The sequence below is a fragment of the Phaenicophaeus curvirostris genome, chromosome 2 (genome assembly GCF_032191515.1).
Source record: "Phaenicophaeus curvirostris isolate KB17595 chromosome 2, BPBGC_Pcur_1.0, whole genome shotgun sequence".
NCBI classification, from domain to species: Eukaryota; Metazoa; Chordata; class Aves; order Cuculiformes; family Cuculidae; genus Phaenicophaeus; species Phaenicophaeus curvirostris.
In genome coordinates, this window is record NC_091393.1 from 22,306,602 (window position 1) to 22,329,060 (window position 22,459).

Consider the following 22,459-nt stretch of genomic DNA (forward strand, 5'->3'; position numbering starts at 1 on the left):
CTCTCCAAAACAGAACACGTAATAATTAAAATGGAAGTACAGCATGTTTTTCTCCAACCAGCTGTGTTATTCTGAGTAACCTGACAAGTCCGAGTCCCGGTTCGACTCGTTTTGAGATAAAGCAGAAAACTGGTGGCAGGCTGCAGCAGACAATGATGCATTGATGATGTTTTGGAAGAACAAATGTTGTTTTGAAGGATTATATGTTGTAATTTGTGCAGTAAATCAAGCAAAAGGCACTATAACAAGAACAGGCAAGGAGCAAACATCTAATTACTAATGCAAAATAATGCAGTTTATATTTTATTCACCTTACCGTGATCACCATAAGCTCTTACAACATCACCCTATGGCAGCAAAAACTGCTTGCTAGATGAAGTGACAAGACACTTTTCCCATTGAAGAGCTTCTTCTCTTAACTGCAGTTGTGCCCAAATTGTGAAAAGAATACCCAAAAGCAGGCAGGGAAAGAGAGAGCGGGGCCAGGCGTCCAGGTGCCTCTGGGGTCACACCAGAGTTAGTGGGACAGGGGACTTATAAGGGTGATCCTTACATTGTGCTCCCTCCCTCGCACACTACAACCATCAGCAGAAGTCCTGTATGGGCTAAGGTGGGTTGTGCCTTACCAGGGACTGGGTTTGCCCCAGAGAGAAAGGTGGGGTTTGATTACAGTCTCTAAATGAGATGCTCCTGATTGCCACTTCTACTGCAGGCACTGCCAAAGAGGAGACAGACTGAGGAGGACACATGGGCACAACCCTTATGGATTAGCTGAGTATCTGTGCCTCCGGCTTAAGTGACCACTTTCTTCATGCTCATTTTGAAATTACCTCTTCCTTTACTACTTTCTCATCAGAAACACCTTTTAATTCTTCCTACGTCTCCCAACAGCCGCCACTGCCAGTGATAGCTGTCTAGGAGTGGCATAGGAGCAGACCAGCTAGTATATAGTGGCAAGATTCCCAGGACTACTTGTTTCCTCGGCTCAGGACAAGCAAAGCTTTAGCAGCCAAATTGATGTCATCAAATAAAAATGCACACATCCCAAGTAACTAAGGTAAGCAGCATTGACAAGGGCTGACTTTAATCACATTTTTTTTCGGAGATGATGAGCAGCATGGTGATAAAGAAAAACACGCTAACTCCAACGGCAGAGAAAACTTGCTAATTATTTGACCTGCATTCTATTTGGCAAGAAACAAAGTATTTCTTTATCGCGAGACACCATCTGTTCTGCTTCTAGGCTAAACCTGGCTCTTAAAATACACTGCAAGTTTGGTGAGTCGGTGCAGGTCTTCAGTCTTAGAAAGTAATCGTTTGCATACAACACTGCACACTGCAGGGAGATGTTAAGAAGAGGAAGGGGAAATGCAGAAAAGTAACTGTTGTTAACCAAAAATGCGTGAAATTGGATTAGAAACACAGTTAGGGCCAAAAGCCTGCCTCTGCTCTAGCTTGTGAGAGTAAAAGCAGCGGAGAGTAAAAGCACCCTCGAAAGTTAATGACAGTTTGTAACGTGATCATACCTCAGAACAGAGAGTTAGTGTGTTCACACCAGTCTTGTGTTGGAATCTCAAAATAGCAGCTTCATCTAGCCACTTGCTTATGAGACCTGCCAAGTACAAAATTGCAAAGAAAACCTCGGTTGGAAGCTTTTTCTATGAAGATCAAGTAATTAAAAGTTAGACAAAGTTGTACAAACGGCATGAAGCATTTGTGTTTTGCACAACTGAAGAAAATGCCTATTCAGGAGAGAGAGAGATGCTGAAATTTCAAGCCTCATACTTTAGTCCAGCATTTGATTTAAAGAGAACAGTAATTGCATCCTACTTATCTTGGTGATAAAGAACATGGAGCTGCCGCAGACAGCCTGGAGGGAGGCCAAGGCAAACCTAGGCAGAACTGAAAATTCCCGTTAAGATGACTGAGTGGCAAATGAGGGTTATTTATTCTAATCAATTTGTTAATTTACTCTGGAAAAAAAAAGTATTAATTTGCTTCTAATCAAAACAAGGACTTATTAATTACAGTACTGATGAATCAGTACCAAATAGGCATACCTAGGTTTCTAATAGATTTAAAAAAAAAAAAAAAAGAGAAGATTTGATACCTCCCCCCGCCAAAAGAAGACAATCAATCAAGCTCATTTCCTTGCAATGCACAATTCCACGCTTTATCCAGGCTAATTTCAAACACCACATTGATTGACCTTCTACAAAAATTCTTTCATCTCTCCGATCCCACAGCCCCCTGCTGACTCTTCAATCTACTTTCAGTTGTTCCAGCTATTCTCCTCCTACTCGTACTCTCAAACACTAGTAACTCTTTAAGTGCCTTCCTTTGCTTGCCACTGATTTCATGAGGATAACCATATCTGCTGAGGCCTCTTGTCACTTCTTTGAGGGACATGGTTTAGTATTTGATAGGAATGGTTGGACTCGATGATCTGATAAGTCTTTTCTAACCTGGTGATTCTATGATTCTGCTGTTGCTACCTAGGCTGGGTCACTTAGGACTCAGCTTTCCATAGTGTTCGGATTCTACCTCTTCTCTTTCAGAAAGCAGGATTACAGTAGTCATGAGATGAAGGGAAAAATTAAATGCACGCTGTAACACTTTAAACGTATCTTTGCAATATTTCTGTCTAAATCCCCAATAATGTTTGATTGGCTCTTCTGTGAACTCCAGCCTCATTGACCTCACTCTAACAATGAGGTCTCTGAAGCCTGTCCTGAGCAAACAGACCAGCAGCAATTTCATCAGCACTTGGTAGAGAGGTCAACGGCGATGTCTGCACTCCCTTGCAGATGCTGCAACAAGACAGGTACAATGCCAAGACTCAGTACATCTGCAGCCCAGAACAACACTGGGCAGCCTGTACCCCTCGTTAAACACCAAATATTTAGCACCAAAATGTCTGGCACTGTTTGCTTAGTTCTCCTGAACATCTAATTCTGAAATTGCATTTCCCATGTTGTGACCTTGCTCTTGTTCTCTGCCTGATAACAGCATAACCACTTCGGAGAGGCCAGGAGAGGGAAGAACTGGCAGTCCAGTTGGCAGAAGTGGGGGGTGTCTCACGTTGAAGCTGGGCTGGCAAATCCAAAGTACCCCCCAGCTTCATCCTTTCTCCCAACATGCTATCCCCCCCTCTCTGGCGTCAGCTACTTGATGCTCCAGGTGTTCAGAGCCTCATGAAAACCACACTGCCAAGAGAGAAGAGCAAATGCCACAGTGGAGGAAGGCCAAGCAGGTGTGTGCAAGCCTCTGGAGGGTTCTGGGCAGCCTTCCCTTCCTGCTGGCCTTCCACGGGCAGGATGGGACACTGCATGAGTACCAGACAGCAGCACATCCCTCTCCTACGCAGAGTGCCACTTGCTTCACAGCTATCATCGACCTCTGCCCACACTCCCTATGCTCCACTCCATCCCTTTTTGCATCTAAAGTTGCAAATGGCTCTTACTTTTTATTTTTAAACCACCAGATTGAGTCTTAATTATTTAAGCATCTTCTAGATTTAGAAAGCTGTTTTGGCTGTGAAAGCAACACTTGGTGCAATCATCTCTCATCAATAAACCATGGAAACAAATGTGTATGCCTGTTGGGAAGCAACTTTATTTAAAGCACATTGTAAAGTCAAGCTCACGTTTACAGATGAGGAAAGAGCTAATGCTGGTCACCCTTCAATGAGCTCATGACATTTTAGTTCAAGTGAGGAAAAAAATGGGAATTGTGCCTTATTCCATCAATTTTGCTCATAGCAGTATTGCTTGACTCTCGTCAAATCATAAAGGATGCTTTGGAAACATCCAAAACACAGACTTGGGCAAAGAGTCTTCCCAAAGGGCAGACTGGCTTTAGAGTTATGCTACCATTCTTTTTTATCGGAAGCATTGAAACACACAAGTATGGATGGCTGTGAGTGCTCATACACTACTGAAAACTGGTACAGAACCTCAAATCACGCACACAGAAATCATACTGGGGTTTGTTCCCTCCAAGAGAAAGGAAAGTGGAGACTTGGGCTTTAAAACAAAAAACACCCGACCCAAACCAAAACGCATTCTTATTAACACCTTCTATGGCAAAGAAATAAGACCAAACAAAAAAACTGTGGCATGTCGATGTCTACATTGGAGGAAGATTTCTTTCTTGTCCCATTAAGAGCCTCAGGAAGATTGTTTCTGATCTGGGCAAATACGTCGTGTTATCGCGTTGCCTGTTTACAGCCCAGCATCACCTCCGGGGATTGTTTGCACACCGAGCTTCAAACAGGTTAGGTTATGTTGCAACACATTGGTTCAGCTAAATGACCATGAACAGGGGACCAGAGTACAGGAGAATTGGGTTGGCATGGTGAGCCTTGATGGCCCCCCCTTTATGGCCACCTTCTACAGCCACAGAGGAAGCTCCAGGAAAACCTTTTTCCTCCAGCTTTCCAAAATTGCAAACTGCATCCCGCTAAGTGCAGATATTTGATCTTGAATAAAACCCATGCAAATTGCCGTGCGACTCCTCTCCTTTGCAAAGCAAAGCTGCTCTTTATTTATGCAGCATTTTCATTTAATTAGGAACGAGATGGAAAAAACTCTTGGGAGGGCAGGGGGTGGCAGGGGAATGTAAAATTAAAAGGTCATTCTCCAGCACAAAACAGTGTGCGAGAGAAGGAAAGAAACAAACTGCTTTCTTCACGTTGGCCATACTAACACCACGGTGTCCTTGCTGTTGCCCCATTACAATATCACAGGCGTACAAAGAGTCTGGAGAGGCCATAGGAGACTTTTCTTCCTCCGTTGAGCATGCCGGCCATTGGAGAGGAGCCAAAGAGGATGCTTCAAGATTCCTTCCTCAGATATCTGACACTGTAAGGATGGACTCGGTATATGCATCTAAATTATATGACAAAACCAGGGGGTTAATACACAACCGAGTTAAGATTAGATTTACATTAGACATTAGGAAGAAATTCCTCAATGTGAGGGCGGTGAGGCACTGGCACAAGTTGCCCAGGGAAGCTGTGGATGCCTGGAGGTGTTCAAGGCCAGGTTGGATGGAGTTTGAGCAGCCTGGTCTGGTGGGAAGTATTCCTGCCCATGGCAGGGGGGTTGGAACTCAACAGGAGTTGAGATGCCTTCCAACCCAAACCATTCTATGATTCTACGGTGCGATGGTGCTATAATTCTGTGATTCTATGATTGTGTGATTCTATAAGGAGGTTGCAGAGAGGTGGGTGTTGGCCTCTTCACCCTAGTGACAGGTGACAGGACAAGAGGGAATGACCTCAGGCTCCACCAGGGGAAGTTTAGATTGGACATTAGGAAAAATTTCTTCACAGAATTGGTTATCAAGCATCGTCAGGGTCTGCCCAGGGAGGTGTTTCATTCACCAGCCCTGGAGGTGTTTAAAAGGCAGGTGGATGAGGTGTGCGGGGACATGATTTAATAGTGGACAGGCATGGCTGGAGTTGGCAGGATCTCTCAGGTCTTTTTTTTGTGATTCTAGGATTCTGTGATGCTATAATGCTGGGATTCTGCGATTCTCTATTTATCGTGCTCAGAGCTTATAGAATCATAGAATAACCAGATTGGAAGAGACCCACCGGATCATCGAGTCCAACCATTCCTATCAAACACTAAACCATGTCCCTCAGCACCTCGTCCACCCGTCCCTTAAACACCTCCAGGGAAGGTGACTCAACCCCCTCCCTGGGCAGCCTCTGCCAGTGCCCAGTGACCCTCTCTGCGAAAAATTTTTTCCTTATGTCCAGCCTGAACCTCCCCTGGTGGAGCTTGAGGCCATTCCCTCTTGTCCTGTCCCCTGTCACTTGGGAGAAGAGGCCAGCACCCTCCTCTCCACAACCTCCTTTCAGGTAGCTGTAGAGAGCAATGAGGTCTCCCCTCAGGGAATTTTTTATATTCAAAGACGTTAGAACGCCGCGAAGCCCATTACTCAAAACACAGGAAACAGCCCCAGGCCGTTCGCCCGCGACCTTTCATTAAGGACCGCGGCTCATCTCATTACGACAAGTCTTTAATTACAGGATCCCCTATTGTTTTTCACGGCACACCCTGCGGCTGCTCCATATCCCTTTCCCTCCCCCGGGGCGCCCCCCCCCCCCCGCCTCACACCACCCTGACCGGGGCTGTGACGTCACGGTCAGCCCACGGCGGCCGGGGGCGTGGCCTCCGCGCTTGGCCACGCCCCCTCCCCGACCACCCCATTCATAGGCCACGCCCCCTCCCGCCGACAGCGTTCTAGCAATCAGCCATCCCTTTGGCCACGCCCCCTTCTGCTTGACCGCACTGTCCATTGGTCGCGCTCCCTTTGGCCACGCCCCCCTCCGCCGACCACCCGCTTTAATTGGCCGCGCCCACTCATTGGCCACGCCCCCTTCGTCGTAGCAACACGCGCCCCATTGGCTCCGCCCCCTCCCGCTGGCCACGCCCCCTCCCACTGGCCACGCCCCCCGGCGGCGCAGCGTGCCCAGAGCCGGCCGGTGCCTCCTGCCGCCCCAGCGCCGCCAGGTACCGGGTGCGAAGCCGGGCGGGAGGGGGGGAGGAGGAGGAGGAGGAGGAAGGGGGAGCGGGGAGCGGGGACCGGGCGGCCTCGCCGCGGGAGGGGGGCTCGCAACAAGTGGGGCGACGGAAGGGATGTGGGTTTGATTTGGGTTTTTTTTTCTTTTTTTTTTTGTTTTCTTTTTTTCTGGGGCCCGGGAGCGGCTTTTCTTGCCGCGGGGAAGCGGAGGGAGGCGCGGTGATGCAATCGGGCATCGCCATGGCTACTGCATCCCCGGGCGGCGCCCTCCGCCGCGGGGCAGGGGCGCACGGACACACGCACGGACAGACACACACCGAGACACAGGCACACGGACAGGCGGACGCACGGACAGACACGCGGACACAGGCGCACGGACAGACAGACACAGAAACACAGGCGGACGGACAGACACATGGACAGACACACAGAAACACAGGCACATGGACAGACACTTACAGATGAAGACACATGGACAGACACACGGACGGGTGCACAGAGACAGACACACAGCCAGACACAGGCACATGAACAGACATACACAGAAACAGACGCACGGACAGACATGCAGACACAGGCGCAGGGACAGACAGACACAGAAACACAGGCACACGGACAGACAGACACATGGACAGAAAGACATAGAAACACAGGCACATGGACAGACACTTACAGACGAAGACACACGGACGGGCACACAGGGACAGACACACAGCCAGACACAGGCACATGGACAGACATACACAGACACGGACAGACACATGGACAGGCATGCACTGAGACACAGGCGCACGGACAGACAGACACATGGACAGACACACATAGAAACACAGGCACATGGACAGACACTTACAGACGAAGACACATGGACAGACACACGGACGGGCGCACAGAGACACAGGCAGATGGACAGGCGGATGCATGGACAGACACACGGACACAGGTGCACGGACAGACAGGCACAGAAACACAGGCGCACGGACAGACAGACACACGGACAGACACACAGCCAGACACAGGCACATGGACAGACACTTACAGACGAAGACACACGGACAGGCACACAGGGACAGACACACGGACAGACACACAGCCAGACACAGGCACATGGACAGACATACACAGAAACACAGACACACAGACAGACACACGGACAGGCACACACAGAGACACAGGCACACGAAGAGGCAGACGCATGGACAGACACGCGGACACAGGCACAGGGACAGACAGACACATGGACAGACACTTACAGATGAAGACACATGGACAGACACACGGATGGGTGCACAGAGACAGACACATGGACAGACACACGGACAGACACAGGCACATGGACAGACATACACAGAAACACAGACGCACGGACAGACACACGGACAGGCACGCACTGAGACACAGGTGCACGGACAGGCGGATGCATGGACAGACACGCGGACACAGGCACACGGACAGACAGACACAGAAACACAGGCGCACGGACAGACACACGGACAGACAGACACAGAAACACAGGCGCACGGACAGACACATGGACAGACAGACACAGAAACACAGGCGCATGAACAGACAGACACAGAAACACAGGCGCATGGACAGACACAGAAACACAGGCGCGTGGGCAGACAGACATAGAAACACAGGCGCATGGACAGACAGACACATGGACAGAAAGACATAGAAACACAGGCACATGGACAGACACTTACAGACGAAGACACACGGACGGGCACACAGAGACAGACACACGGACAGACACACAGCCAGACACAGGCACATGGACAGACATACACAGAAACACAGACACACGGACAGACACAGACACACATAGACACATGGACAGACACACAGCCAGACACAGGCACATGGACAGACATATACAGAAACACAGACGCACGGACAGACACAGATGCGCATAGACACATGGACAGACATACAGACATAGACACATGGACAGGCACATGGGTGGATACATGCAGGCACAGACACATGGACAGACACACAGACAGACTCAGACACGTGGACAGACACATGGACAGACACAGATACAGACACATGGACAGACACACGGATGGATACACACAGACATATGGACAGACACACATAGCCACATGGACAGACACATGGACAGATACACACAGATGCATGGATAGACACAGAGACAGACACATGGACAGACACACAGACACATGGACAGACACGTGGACAGACGCAGATGGATACACGCACAGACACAGATACACCAGCAGACACACAGACACATAGACAGATGGGCAGACAGATGGACACAGACAGACACACAGAGGCACATGCAGGCACACACTCCACCCCCCCTGCACTCACCCCATCCACCTCTCCCACCCGCCCACCCCCTCCCTGCACTCAGGTCCCTCAGCTCTGGCTGTTGGTGACCTGCTGATCTCTAGTTCCCACTCAGCATCAGAGTCTGGGCGAGTTAACCAGGTCAGATAAGTATAAATTCACCTGGGCATGGACTGGAAACTAAAAATTTTAGAGAAGGAGAAGCAGCCACATAGGTTCTTCATTGTCCTTGAGAGCTTTGGGCAAAAAGGAACAGAGGAGCTTTCATCTCTGTGTTGTGAGCGGCAGAAGTGTGAAGACAGAGGTTGCAGGAAGGTATTTAGGTGAGGAATGAAAAGATGTTTAGGGATAAACCTTGAGTGTTCAAGGCCAGGTTGGATGGGGCTTTGAGCAGCCTGGGCTGGTGGGAGGTGTCGCTGCCCATGGCAGGGGGGGAACTGGATGGGCTTTGAGGTCCCTTCCAACCCAAACCCTTCCATGAGTCTGTAATGGGAGAACTACTGACAGAAAGGTCTCACAGCTGTCCATTCCTGTTCTATTAAAACCAGGAAAAATAAAAAATACAAGCAGTTAGAGAACGGCCGTTACGCCTTTATTTATAGGTCAATACTGAGCATGGAACAAAAAGCCCGGAGCCGTTTTTTTTTTTCCTCCATGATGTGCATGTGCATCCTGGGTGAACGTGGAACGTCCCACCTGTGAGTGTGAATCGTGAGTGTGCCTGAGCATCCCAGGTCTGCGTGTGAGCATCCCACCTGCGTATGAGCATCGTGAGTGCCCGCATACATCCCTCCTGTGTGTGAGCATCCCTCGTGGCCGCGCTTGCGGGGATGCAGGGCTGAGAGGGCAAGACTGCCAGAGGCAGAGCTAGTGTCAGCAGAAGGTCTTGTCAGAAGAGTTCTTCTTCTTCCCTGAGACTGTACTCTTGTTCACCGCCCCTGACCACATTATTGGTTCAGAAATGGAGCCACTGGTACTGTAATTCCCAGGTCTGGCTCTGGGACACATTAAAGTCGCACCGTGGAGAGGTACGGGCTGAGGGGAGATCTTATTGCTCTCTACAACTGCCTGAAAGGAGGTTGTGGAGAGGAGGGTGCTGGCCTCTTCCCCCAAGTGACAGGGGACAGGACAAGAGGGAATGGCCTCAAGCTCCGCCAGGGGAGGTTCAGGCTGGACATCAGGAAAAAATTTTTCGCAGAGAGGGTCATTGGGCACTGGGACAGGCTGCCCAGGGAGGTGGTTGATTCACCTTCCCTGGAGGTGTTGGGTGGATGAGGTGCTGAGGGACATGGTTTGGTGATTGATGGGAATGGTTGGACTCGATGATCCAGTGGGTCTTTTCCAACCTAGTGATTCTGTGTTTCTACTCTGTGATTCTATGATTCTGAAGAAGTGGCTACTTGTTTTAAAATCTAAATGTTTTTAGAGTACAAGCATTAGGGAGTAAGTAGAAAGGGAAGGGCATGCAATAGAAATGTGTCAGTGTGTCAGGCGTGTGTGCAGGGACTCTCTTAAAAACTTTATGTTTGCTTTTATCTCTTCCATCTCCCTGAAACGTTCAAGCATCAGCAGCATCAGGAGTTGGCAGCGCTCGGGGTTATGCAGAATATCTGTCCTGGGCAATTTAAGTGTTTTCTCCTTCCCTGCCTGCTCCGGCTGCTTTTTTGCCCTCATTCCCTGGCTGCCTCCCAGGGACGCAGCAGCTGAGGATCCATCCGACTCCAGAGAGCTTTCCGGCACCAATCCGCGCTCTGGATCTGCAGACAAAAAGGCCAGTTTTGCAGACCTGGGCAGGAATAGTAACACCTTGGCTTGCTCAGCAAGAAGGGCTCCTGGCAGATGACGAGAGGCGTTTCTCCCTCGGGCAGCTGGGTGTTCCGCTGGCTCGGTGTCCCGGCCACGGATGAACGGCAGTGCCCCGCACGGCTAATTTGTATTCTCCGTGCTTTGAGCAATCGCTGTGGGATTCTGGGCCACGGCGAATAACGTGAGCAAAGAGCTCGGCTGGCTGCTAGCGATGGCGAGGGAGGACAAGGCAAGGGCATGGCAGCTGTTGGGTTAGGATGCTTCCGATCAGGAAGTCTCTGAAACCGCTCTGTGTAAATGGAAACACGCCCTGCAGCTGAAACCAGAGGAGGGCAAGCGTGCAGGCGTGTCCGGCAGCCGCACAGCCTTTCGCTGGAGTTTTGGGCCAGGTTGCTTCCAGCGTGAGGCTATCTCTGCAAGAGCAGCTCTCCTCCAGGACTTGGCAGCTGCGGCTCTGCTGTAAGCGGTTGGCTTAAATTATCGCTCGTGGCCCTGGCTGGGTGGATGGTTTTGCAGCTGTGCAGTTTTTGTAGATACGGGCTAACGGTGTCGCTGCATCAGTATTAAACTGCTAACATAGAAGGGAGGGGGTATTTATTTTTCATATAAACTTGTGAATAATGCTGAAGAGATTTGCAATATATCCCTGCCCGTGGTGGGGTGGTTGGAACTAGGTGATCTTTAAGATCCCTTCCAACCCAGACTATTCTGTGATAGCTCTGATATTTCACTCTAAGCCCTCCTCGTTCCTTCAGTGCTGTCACGGCCTGAGATTTTACCCTGCTGTTGGAAAACTCCAGAGCTAAAGAGAAATACTGATTTATCCTCACTGCTGCTACAGGAGTTGAAGCTGTGTCAGGGAGAATAAGCTCGTGGCATGCCTGATCATCTGAAGCTGATTAGCAATGAAAGCTGGACTTTCTTATAAAAGTATTCACGTATTTGGGGTGTGCTAGGCATAATCTCTTTTCGGAGCGGCGAGTAGCCAAGGCACGTACTCTGCCTGGGGGGAGCTGGGCTTGCACGCACAGATTTCCCTTGAAGACTTTCTGGGGCTTGGGAATGGCTGGGGTCAGCTGGGTGGAGATCCCTTTCCAGATTTACATGAACTGAAGAGCAGATGAAAGGGACCGCTGTGCCAAGTTTGCTGAAGTTAAGAGTGGGTTTGGCCTCAAAGATGCTGTTGCCAGCTGACGTGGCTGAAGGACGCTGAAAGACATGCCAGAATTTTGCTGGATCTTACTGAATTTCTTACAACGCACACGTACATACGTAACGGGTGCTAGAAGCCCTTAGGGGTGACTTTGTGGGTTTTATCTGTAAGTAGCTAAGTGAATTTATCATAACTGAACTAACTTAACTCTCCAGTATTTTAGCATTCAAATGCAACCAGGAAGAGCAGCAGTGAAATTAATATGCCATGGAGCTTTGTCTTGCAAACTGCGGAAGAGCCTGGCTGTTAGCCTGTTTGCCTCACTGTGCTTTTTAAAAAGCAACTCTGCTTTGTGTGATTTAGTATCTTTTATATACTAGCAGCTGATTAAATGGAGTATCTTTGACTAAAACTCGTGCATACTCGGCATATAAACATAGCATCACTGAGGATACTTAGTTTACATGCTGTCTAACCTGTCTTGGGGTATACTTAACTGTGGTATTTTTAGTAAGTTGATATTGTCTCTACATTTCTCAGCAGGGATTCCTCTTGTTGCATTCCTTGCCTTTAGTACAGCCAGAGTTGAAATAAAATATTTTGAATTCTCTGCTCTAATCTCTTCTTTCCCTGCTGACCTTCATTTTGTGTTGTTTACAAGAGGAATTAACTTAGAGGAGATACGATTAACTGAACAAAAAAAAAAATAGTAAATGGGAAATAATTCCATAAAAGCATCAGGCACTGGGCAGCACCTTTAATCACTTGTCGTTTTGTGACTCTCCAGGAGGAGATTTTTGGAAATGTGTTTGAAGAGGTAGATTTTTGGAACAATGGTGGCACTGACAATATTTTAGGATTTCAAGCTGACCTGGTGCTCACGTCCAGCAGCTGCAGGTGGAAAGCCCTGTGCTTACAACAATCCAGACCTGCCCCTTGGGAAGCATTTTCCTTGTAAGTGGCATTCGGTTGGTAATTGGTTAAATGTCCTCAAGTACTGAGCTGACCTCGTTCCTTTACCTTCCTCATTTTTGGGGCAGCAAACATTGCAACATCAAAAGCTTCTGCTTCTGCTGAGCTTAGAAAAAAACACCCGTACAAAGCAAGGTGATGGTGCTTACAAGGTTAAAATGCTCATCTTTTGCCTGTCTTCTAGTGGTCTTGGCAGTGCTTACTCTGCGGAGGACGAAACAATCTCCCAGTTAATGCTGTCTGCGTCCCACTTCAAACAGATCTTGGGGAGAGAAGAGAAGCAGTGATTGCATACGGTTTCGTGTTAAAACAGTGTTCTTCCTCTGTGTCCTGTTGCCCCCTCCCTCCTGGAGCTAGTGCTAAAGCGATGAACGTGTGTCCTTGCTTCTGCCCAACAGCCAGGGCAGGATCCGTGTGGTGGTGTGAGACAGGGACTGGGTGGGAACGTGTTCTCAGGGGCGTTTTGGGTGTCACCTTGCTGCTAGCACGAGGGATGGTTTAGGCAGTCCTCTGCATGCTACCAGACAGGGTCCCATTGCAGCAGCAAGGAGCCACAGCTCCCATGCCACGCACGGAGTCGTCTCCTGGGATGGTTCGTGCCCGAGAGGCTCCTTCAGACCTTTTGGAGCAAATGGGCTCTTGGTGCATTTTTTTTTGTTTCATGTGATAAGGGTTTGTTCTCTGATTTCTCACAGAGATAAGGATGCTCTTTCACTGCTGAGCAGCAGAGCCACAAATACCTCTACCTATTACTTCTTGTAGGTTTTTTTTTGCTCATGTGAGGCACAATGTCTTGAGATGGGTCACAAGCAAACTCTATTACCTGTCCAAAGCTACTAAACCTCCACTTCGATTTGGCAGCTCTTTGTATAGATCAGAAAGGCACATGTAGTGATGCTGCTGTTTGCTATAACCTCCCCTGTGTAACTGAATAACTTTGTCCTCTTAATCTCCATCCTCTTTCCTTAAATTCTTTCATTGCCACTTCTGAAATTTGGCATATAGGGGTGAGATCTATAAAACTGTATAAACATAGGAATGCTCTGGGGGCTGTTGGCTTCAGCTCTTTCTGGTAATGCCTTTGTTTTCCTGTGTTTACCATGTACAAAATGATCTTCTTCCAGGATGCAACATATGCTTTTGAAAGCTGTTTGACTACATAATAGACTTAAGAAATTGATGTTTCCTGAATGCCACTTCTCCGTGTGCATCCAAACACTTCACAAAACTGACAATAATCCTTGTAATCTGTAGCTGTTTTGTCATACAGAGTAGAAACACTGATCTGTTTTGCGATTCTTAAATGTCTTAAAAATGCAGAAGATTCCTGCAGTCCAAAAGTTTTATGCATGCTGGCATTGGAAACATTTCCCCTTAGATGGAAGATCACACGCAAGGACAAATGAAAAGGATAATCGATGAATTACACAGAAGTTTGTTTAAAAACTTATTTCCAGTTCAGATTCCGTTGCTGTGACCGCTCCCAAGGCTGTTTAAATTTGGTATTGCAGCAATACGGTTAAGAGGGCACTGCTTAGGCTGACATCCCTGGAGTTCCTAAGTGCTGACTGGCAAAGAGGTTAATATCTGGGTTCCTAAGGGCACCGAAGCCTGTTCCCTGCATCCAAAAGAATCACACAGAATCATAGAATCAGTAGGTTGGAAAAGACCCACTGGATCATAAAGTCCAACCATTCCCATCCATCGCTAAACCATGTCCCTCAGCACCTCATCCACCCGTCCTTTAAACACCTCCAGGGAAGGTGACTCAACCACCTCCCTGGGCAGCCTCTGCCAGTGCCCAATGACCCTTTCTGGGAAAAAGTTTTTCCTAATGTCCAGCCTGAACCTCCCCTGATGGAGCTTGAGGCCATTCCCTCTTGTCCTGTCCCCTGTCACTTGGGGGAAGAGGCCAGCACCCTCCTCTCCACAACCTCCTTTCAGGTAGTTGTAGAGAGCAATGAGGTCTCCCCTCAGCCTCCTCTTCTCCAGGCTAAACACCCCCAGCTCTCTCAGCCGTTCCTCATAAGGCCTGTTCTCCAGCCCCCTCACCAGCTTTGTTGCTCTTCTCTGGACTCGCTCCAGAGCCTCAACATCCTTCTTGTGGTGAGGGGCCCAGAACTGAACACAGGATTTGAGGAGCGGTCTCACCAGTGCCGAGTACAGAGGGAGAAGAACCTCCCTGGCCCTGCTGGTCACGCCGTTTCTGATCCAAGCCAAGATGCCATTGGCCTTCTTGGCCACCTGGGCCACTGCTGGCTCATGTTCAGTCGCTGTCAACCAACACCCCCAGGTCTTTCTCTCCCAGACAGCTTTCTCTGTTTGATAAAGTTATTGCAAATAATGACACAGATTGATTTTTTGATTGACAAATCAAATGCTGCCTCCTATCTTACTGTGGATGAAACTGGTAGAGTTGCTGTGCACTGAGTACACAGTAGCTCTCCCTATGTCTATTTAATGAAATTAATCTCCTAAAATTTATGGCTTTGGTTTCTCTATTTGTATTTTGGCATTTAGGACACATTATCCTCAGAGGGTAAATAAAAGCACAAGACCTAACTTGTCCAAAGTACGTGGTCAATAAATGTTTTCCTGCTGCGTTCGGTGCGTTGGAGAATTATTTAATTTCCTTGATGAAATGGTTGACTCATAAAACAAAGCATCAAGCACAATAGCTGTCTAATAGATCCCTTACCAGGTGTAGAGATTTTACAGATGTGTGCTGCTAAGTGTAATTGTCACTTCTCCAAGAACAAATGAATCATGCTACTTCTGCTGAACACAGTGCTGCAAATCAAAAGTTGGGCTCAGCATCCTGTTGGGTCTGGATATTTTGCGTGTCCTTATTACAGCATTATTAGCTGTAGAGTTTGTGCTTCTTTAATCTTAGCTTTGTTGATGACCCGTAGCATACCGAGCAGGTAGAAATATAAAAACCTTCTGTGAACTTGTATTTTAGCATGCTAAAGTTTCCTGGATTTAATTGGCCTCTGTGTCAAAGCTTCACGTGAGCATTTGCCTGCCAAGTGAGATGCTTTGGGCGATGACTAAATATGCTGAGTTGCTCTAACATTTACAAACAAACCTGGCTTGTGGGAAGCTGCAAGAAACATGGAATAAGCCTTTTTTCCTGCATTTTCAAATCCTGCCCCGTTCTCTGATCCCTACATAACCCTACCCTTTGAGGGTCAGTGATTTGAACAAAGTGACTATTCCTCTTCAGTTATCACTTGGAAGCATTCCTCTCCCTCTGTGACCTTGAGAAAATGGTTTCTCTTTTTCTCGGCTGTCTTTGCTGTGACTGGAGGGTAATTGCTTTTTTTCTATGCGCAAGTTGAGGCTTTCTGCTATAAAACGTAGAATTGATTTCAAAAAGGACATAGTCCTGATTTCAAGTAACACTTCAGCTTTTAAGGTGTCTTAGTGTTGACGGATGTTTCTGTTGGTATCCTAGTTCCTAAGGATGTTACCAGTGTTAGACGGAAACTAACAAATACTAATTTGCAGAGTAATGTGGTTTGGTTATTAAATCCATACACCTCAAAGCATCATATGGTTTTAGGCCATATGTTTAGCTAATTAATTCATAAGCAAGCTAGTTTGCACTCCTGCCTGTTTTGCTTCTCGCCTCCATCCCTTTACTTCGTTCTGTTATAAACTTGTGTGGAGGCATTTTGGATTAAGAAAGTGTTTCTGCTGTGTGCTTGTTGGGTAAGGAGCCCCTAGCAAGTGCTGGTTATGGAAAAATGCCTTCTCTTAGACGCTATATGGTTGCAGGTTTGGAGCAGACTGCAGCTTGGTAGAGGAGCTCCTCTGCATCTCTTGAGTTAAAACCATGGCATCCATATTCAGACAGAGGTCTTCAAGCTCAAATCAGGTCTTACAGCTCTTAGAAATGAGCAAAATAAATCCCCTTGTACATTAACCATTATTTTACCACTTGTCAAGGTAGGTGTCTGAACATACACGTCTAGTTCTTGACCTGGTCCTGTGTCTTCAGGTTTAGTTTCACTCGATGCGATGAAGACTTGTGAAGCTGTAGACCCTTATACCTTCATCTTTATAGGCTTTCCCTTAGATGTGCTATTTCTATGCACATAATTTAATTGGAAAGCTCCTGTTAACCTTTTCTTGAAGAATTATCTCCTGCTCCCAGGAGGCTTTTAAAAATGCTGACTTTTTGAATCATCGTTTTGAGAGTCATCTAGCCAAACAGTAGGGAGAACCTTTGACTTAAATAACAATAATTAAACCTTTAACCAGTTAGGAGGATGACATTCTCTAATGTTTAACGTTGCCCTGCCCTTTAGAAAAAGAAACTTGAGAAACATTTTTGCATGCTCAAGTTCAAATGTCATGCTAGTTGGGTGCATGGCACGTGTGCTTGCTGAAAAGCATGTATGTGTTCAGTTCATTCACATGGCTCCTTGCAAGCTTTTGAGCAAGACCTCACATGTTAGCTGCAAGACAACGTTGGTAGAGGCACAGGAATCTGGATTTGCCTTGAAAGACACAATGATAATTAGTTGTGCTTGCATTTTTATGTACGTGCTTGTGTGGATTGCAGGATAGCAGATGCTTATAGTGACTTTCTGATTCTGGTTTGGTGGCTCATTCCTAACTGGCAGTACTGGTATGGAGAGGTCACTCTAAGCTGATCACAGACCTTGTGAACTGGTGCAAGCTTTCAGCTCTTTGTCCTGGGTTATGGTCATGCATTTATCCCTTGTGTCATATATTTGTCCCTCAGTTCACTCGTGTACAGTGGCCTTTTGGCGTGTTGTTAAGCCTTATAGTAGTCTTGTGAGCTTGACTTATTGCGTGCATGAAGGCACATTAATGGGAAAAATAATTGCACTTGTAATGCGGTTCAAAATTTCCTAGTTTTATTTAAAAATACATATGACATAGTGATAAAAAATAAGCTAGTCCAGCAGGCCTGATTACTTTGGGATTTTTTCCCCACCTCCCTACCAGGTGTAAGCAGAAAAGCCTCTTGCAAAAAAATTGAGCTGTTTTTTCCATATCTTATTGAATTCTGACTTCTATATCGCACAGAAGGCGCAGCCTGTGCCACGGTCACCTTTGCAGCCTCGTTTGCTCTAGCTACAGCTGAAGGGGCTGCACTTGCCAAGCTCAACCGCAGGCTGGGAAATTTCGGATGGGCATTCCCATCACCTTCTGCAAGGGGTTAAAATATAGTGTAAGGGCTAGAGAAAGATGCAAGTGCAAGGGAACACCAGTGTATATATGACTGGGTGGCAGTCCCATTACGTAGAGATGACACTAAGCAAGTCGGTGAGGAGTACTGCATTCGGGAAGCCTTGTCAGCTCTGTTAAAAAACAGGAAAAATTAAAAATACAGGCAGTTGCAGAGAGGTCATGATGCTTTTGCTTGCTTTATAGGTTAATACTGAGCAGAGCATAAGATGTTTTTCGAGCCAATAGGGGTATCAGACCGCTTGTCATGAGAGTTTAAATGACTGTATATCTGTTCTCTGGGTTTGCAGGCTTTATCAGATTCCCAAGTAATTCTGACATCTCTGGAGGTCTTTGAGGCTATAGTCGGTCCTCTGCTTTCCTTGGCAGGTTCCTGGAACCTCTAACTTCCCTACCGTTTTTTCTGGCCTTTCAAACCCGTTGTCATCTGCCTTTGAAGCAAGCAAAAGCAGGCTGCCGCTCTGACCATGCCTTGCAGAACAAAAATACCCTTTGGTGGTACTTTGTATTGATTTCTTATTCTATTCCCACTGCTAAGTGGTTGCATTAAGGTACAGAAAAGGACTGCTAATGTTTTCAAAGGTTTTTCTCTCATTTTTGGAAGGCCATCTAATTGCCTCATTCTTTCTAAATTCAGTACAGAGCTCATTTAGATAAGATATTCTGATCTGAACTCTAGTTGAGCAATTGCAGAGCTATTGTGAATTTCCAGTTGTGCAGACTTGAATACTTCTTGGTTTCACAAAACATATCAGGCTCAAACAATGCACTGACACTGATATCAGCTGCATATAGCTTCTTATGGTTTTTAAGCATTTAGGGGGAGTTTTCTACCCCTCTCCCCCCTTGCTGCTCCTTTTCTCAGGTTCATATTTCTCTCCATAGCTAGTTTTCAAGTGTTGCCTTTTAAAAGCTTGCTCAGTCCCTGCCCTGGGAGGTTGTTCTGCAGCGCAGAGCAGCAAGGCTACCTTATGGGCTGAACCCATGAAGAAATCCTGGTTGGACATTGGTGGCTGTGACATATCCCTCCTTACACTGCAAAGCGCAGTCCCCTACCAAATTCCTACTTAAGCTGTCGATCATTAACATGAGAGTAGAAAGTTAACCAAATCAGGTTCTGGGTTTATGTTTTTTACCTTCATCTGGTCCTCCACCATGTATCAGTTCCTGCATGAGGCTGTGAACTTAACCATTTAGCTTCTCTGGCCCAGAATAACAGGTCTGTTTAAACAAAGAGTCCTTTCACTGCTGTTTATTTTAGTGTGGAGGACTTTTATTCCAGGGAGATAAAAACTTTGTGGAAAAACAACCTCCAAACACTGGGCTTGTCTTTTGATATTTGAAAAATTGGTTCGTGTAAGAGTTTTTTGCACAAAAAGATGTTTTCCTTTTAGCATGCAGTAAAAATAGAGCCATGATGCTGGGGAAATACTAGAGGGGGAGAATTCCAGAGAGCTGCCAGCATGGATAAGCAATTTCATTGCCTGAAACATCGTTTTGTATCCTACACAGGCTGTACAGAACATGCACGAAATCGGTGTGTTCAGAATGTAAAGGTCTGGGTTTGCCTGCTGAGCAACTTTTAGTATGTTGCCATCCTCATAATAGATGTGCACAGGGATTTACTATAGAGGCTAAAGAGCTTGTCTTTTGCCCAGAGTTTAAAGAGATGCTTTACCAACCTGACTGATGAAACATGACTTAATTCTTTCCCATATTTCACTCCCAGCAAAACATGATCGCTTATTAAATGTGCTTTAAGTTAGGTTTTCTCTTTGCTGCAAGCAGAGCAGTAATGTAGAAAGATTTGTTTTCCATGTGTAAGCCACCTTCTAATTACCTAGTGATGTGTTTTTCTCCTATAAGTATTTTAGGGCATTGAGTAAAGAATGTTTAGTATTATTAGAAAATCAAGCTTCCCTCTGAAATTTAGTCTCAGGCTACTGAGACTAAGTGTATCCCAAAGTGTATCCCAAATTGCTAGTAAGGTTCTTAGTGTATCCCAAATTGCTAGTGAGGTTGTTAGACAATAGTTCCTTAAAGTATAACATGCTTTGAGGATGAGGATTAAAGGGGATCCTTCCTCTCTGTCTTCACGATCCTCAGCTGCAGGCTGAGCAGTGTGTAGTAAGTTTTAGGTCATGTTCACCCTCTGTTTAGCTTTTTATGATAATGTTTTTTCAGTGTATTCCATTAGCTCTGTTTCTATTGAAATACTTTTGCTGCGTTTAGATGTAATAAAACATTCAAGTTGCCTTTTTTGGAAGAATTGTGTTGTGTTGTTGGCCTCCATCTGTTGGGACTCGATGGTTAACGTTCTCTCCATTCCCCTTGAGTCCTACCCCTTCACATCTGGCCTGCCTTGAGACCATCCTTAGTCCTGCAGTTTTCAAGAAGAAAAACATTAATGCATCTTAAAATGTCTCCTTCATATTCTGAATATTTCAGGGTGATTTTTTTTGTTGTTGTTGTTTACCTTCTGCAGTGCAATAATCTGTCAGTTCATGCTGTTAGGAATATATTCAAGAAATCTAAGTTAGCTCTGCATGATGTTAGCATGTCCTGTATGACCTTTTATTATTTCACATTTTCTTTATTCTGCAATTCTTACACTTCCACTGGATGCATTCTTGTATGTAAAATGATACGTGTGCAGTGCAATTTATTTTGGCCTTCTCTTAATAGTGTTCTAGATTTCTGCTTTAAACATTCTGCATCTTTCATAGAATCATAGAATAACCAGGTTGGAAGAGACCCCCAGGATCATCGAGTCCAACCATTCCTATCAAACACTAACCCATGCCCCTCAGCACCTCATCCACCCGTCCCTTAAACACCTCCAGGGAAGGTGACTCAACCACCTCCCTGGGCAGCCTGTTCCAGTGCCATGTTCCAGTGCCATGTTCTTTTTGTCTGTTTTATTTACCTTTCTTTTTGGTAAGGTCTTGGTTTCTTGCTGGTTGTAATGTGATGGCTTTGCTCAGCGTCAGCCAGGTAAGACCTCTTTGTCAACCACGTGCCTGCCTTGTGCTGGTGCTTCTACTGCAGTAAATTAGGTGAAAACTGACCTTGTTTGGTTGCTTTTTGAGGGGCTACCTCAATTTTTCCCAGTTTCTCACTACCTGGGCAGGAGAGAGGGATAGTAGATGAATGAGAACACCCCTTGCAGCAGCATCAGAAGCTGATCTTGGTTGCTCCTGGTCACTGCACACCCCCTAGGCATGGCTTTATAGCTGTGGAACTGGCTGTATGAAGAAATTAGAGCAAGGATGAGGCAATGTAAGCTGGAGGGTTATCAGTAACATGGCACTGTAACAGGCACAATCAAGAAAAATGCCTGTATGGAGGGAACTTTTTATCTTTAGGAATGAGGAAGTTGCCAAAGAAGTTGTTCAAGAAAGACTTGGCACGAGCAGCGAGGCAGAAGAGATGCCCCCTTCTCCAGGGGACTGCTGCCCTGTGGAGACATGATAGCTTAAGGGCTGGGGAGGAGACTTACTCCCTGCTGCTTCTGTGAGTATTGATTTGTCCCTGTGTTTGAAACAGATGTGCTGAATTACAGTACTGACCCTGTCTTTGCTCTGAGGCTTTTGAAAGAATAAAGCAAATCTCGTAAAACCTTCTGCACCTTAGTGCTAGAGTTGGAGTTCAGTCTCTCTGGGTTCTTCATGGTTGGACTCGATGGTCTGGTGGGTCCTTTCCAACCTGGTGATTCTATGATTCTACGATTCATTGGAGCAGATTTTAGTGGCAGTGGGGGTTTCCTCTGCACCAGAAATTTGTTGCCTCTTATTGAAAGAAGAGAGTGGCTCAGTTTTGGAGGAAATAGACTTATTTTACTGGAATTCCCTACATGACCTCTGCAGGTGCCTGAATGTTTTGTTATGAGCTTGTAGAAAACAGCTTGGCAGCCAGATGTGTGGACACTGTGGGTTTTTTTCCCTTCAGTAGTCTATTTAAAGTTCATAGAAAGAGTCAGTGATAAGATCACATTAAGCGTTACCACTACAATATTTCCTTTTCATTGGTTGATTGCTCTTTCTCTCCTGAAAACAAAGAGTAAAATACAAGAAACCACAGTACTTGCATCCTGGGGCAGTGTCTTCTGATGAAGTAATATTTAAGAAAACGCTGCTGACATCAAGCCAAGGAAATGTATAGGTACACATGCTTTCTTTTCTGACTTCTCCTGGAGTCAGTCATCTTTTTCAGTGGCCCTCGTTACACTGATGATTTGGTACCCTGAAGCTTGCTGATTCTCAGCAGCGGTTGATTTGGCACGGGTCTGGCACGGGTAAGGACATTGAGCTCTTCAAGACCCACCAGGCTTTTCAGCGTTGAGCTTCTCTAACAGAAATGCCATTAGCTCGCTGCATGGTTGGGCAACACTTTGTTTACAGATGTGCTAAGTGCGTGTTTTACAAGACGGGAAGCGGAGAGGGGGAGGAA

General features: G+C 46.5%; 2 protein-coding genes across 2 annotated transcripts in view; one reads left to right on the top strand and one right to left on the bottom strand.

Moving 5' to 3' along the window:
- Positions 1 to 703: 703 nt before the first annotated feature.
- On the bottom strand, positions 704 to 8,797 carry LOC138717624 (keratin-associated protein 5-9-like). Its single transcript, XM_069851197.1, is given in 4 exon segments — positions 704 to 715; positions 8,064 to 8,393; positions 8,395 to 8,445; positions 8,447 to 8,797. Coding segments are annotated over 4 exon segments (744 nt in total).
- Positions 8,798 to 10,974: 2,177 nt separating this feature from the next.
- Positions 10,975 to 22,459, top strand: part of ELOVL5 (ELOVL fatty acid elongase 5) — a 40,220-nt gene continuing 28,735 nt past the window's right edge. Inside the window, exon 1 of the mRNA XM_069851521.1 lies at positions 10,975 to 11,121. The gene's annotated coding sequence lies outside the window, so the exon portion shown is untranslated. The remainder of the gene's footprint in view (positions 11,122 to 22,459) is intronic.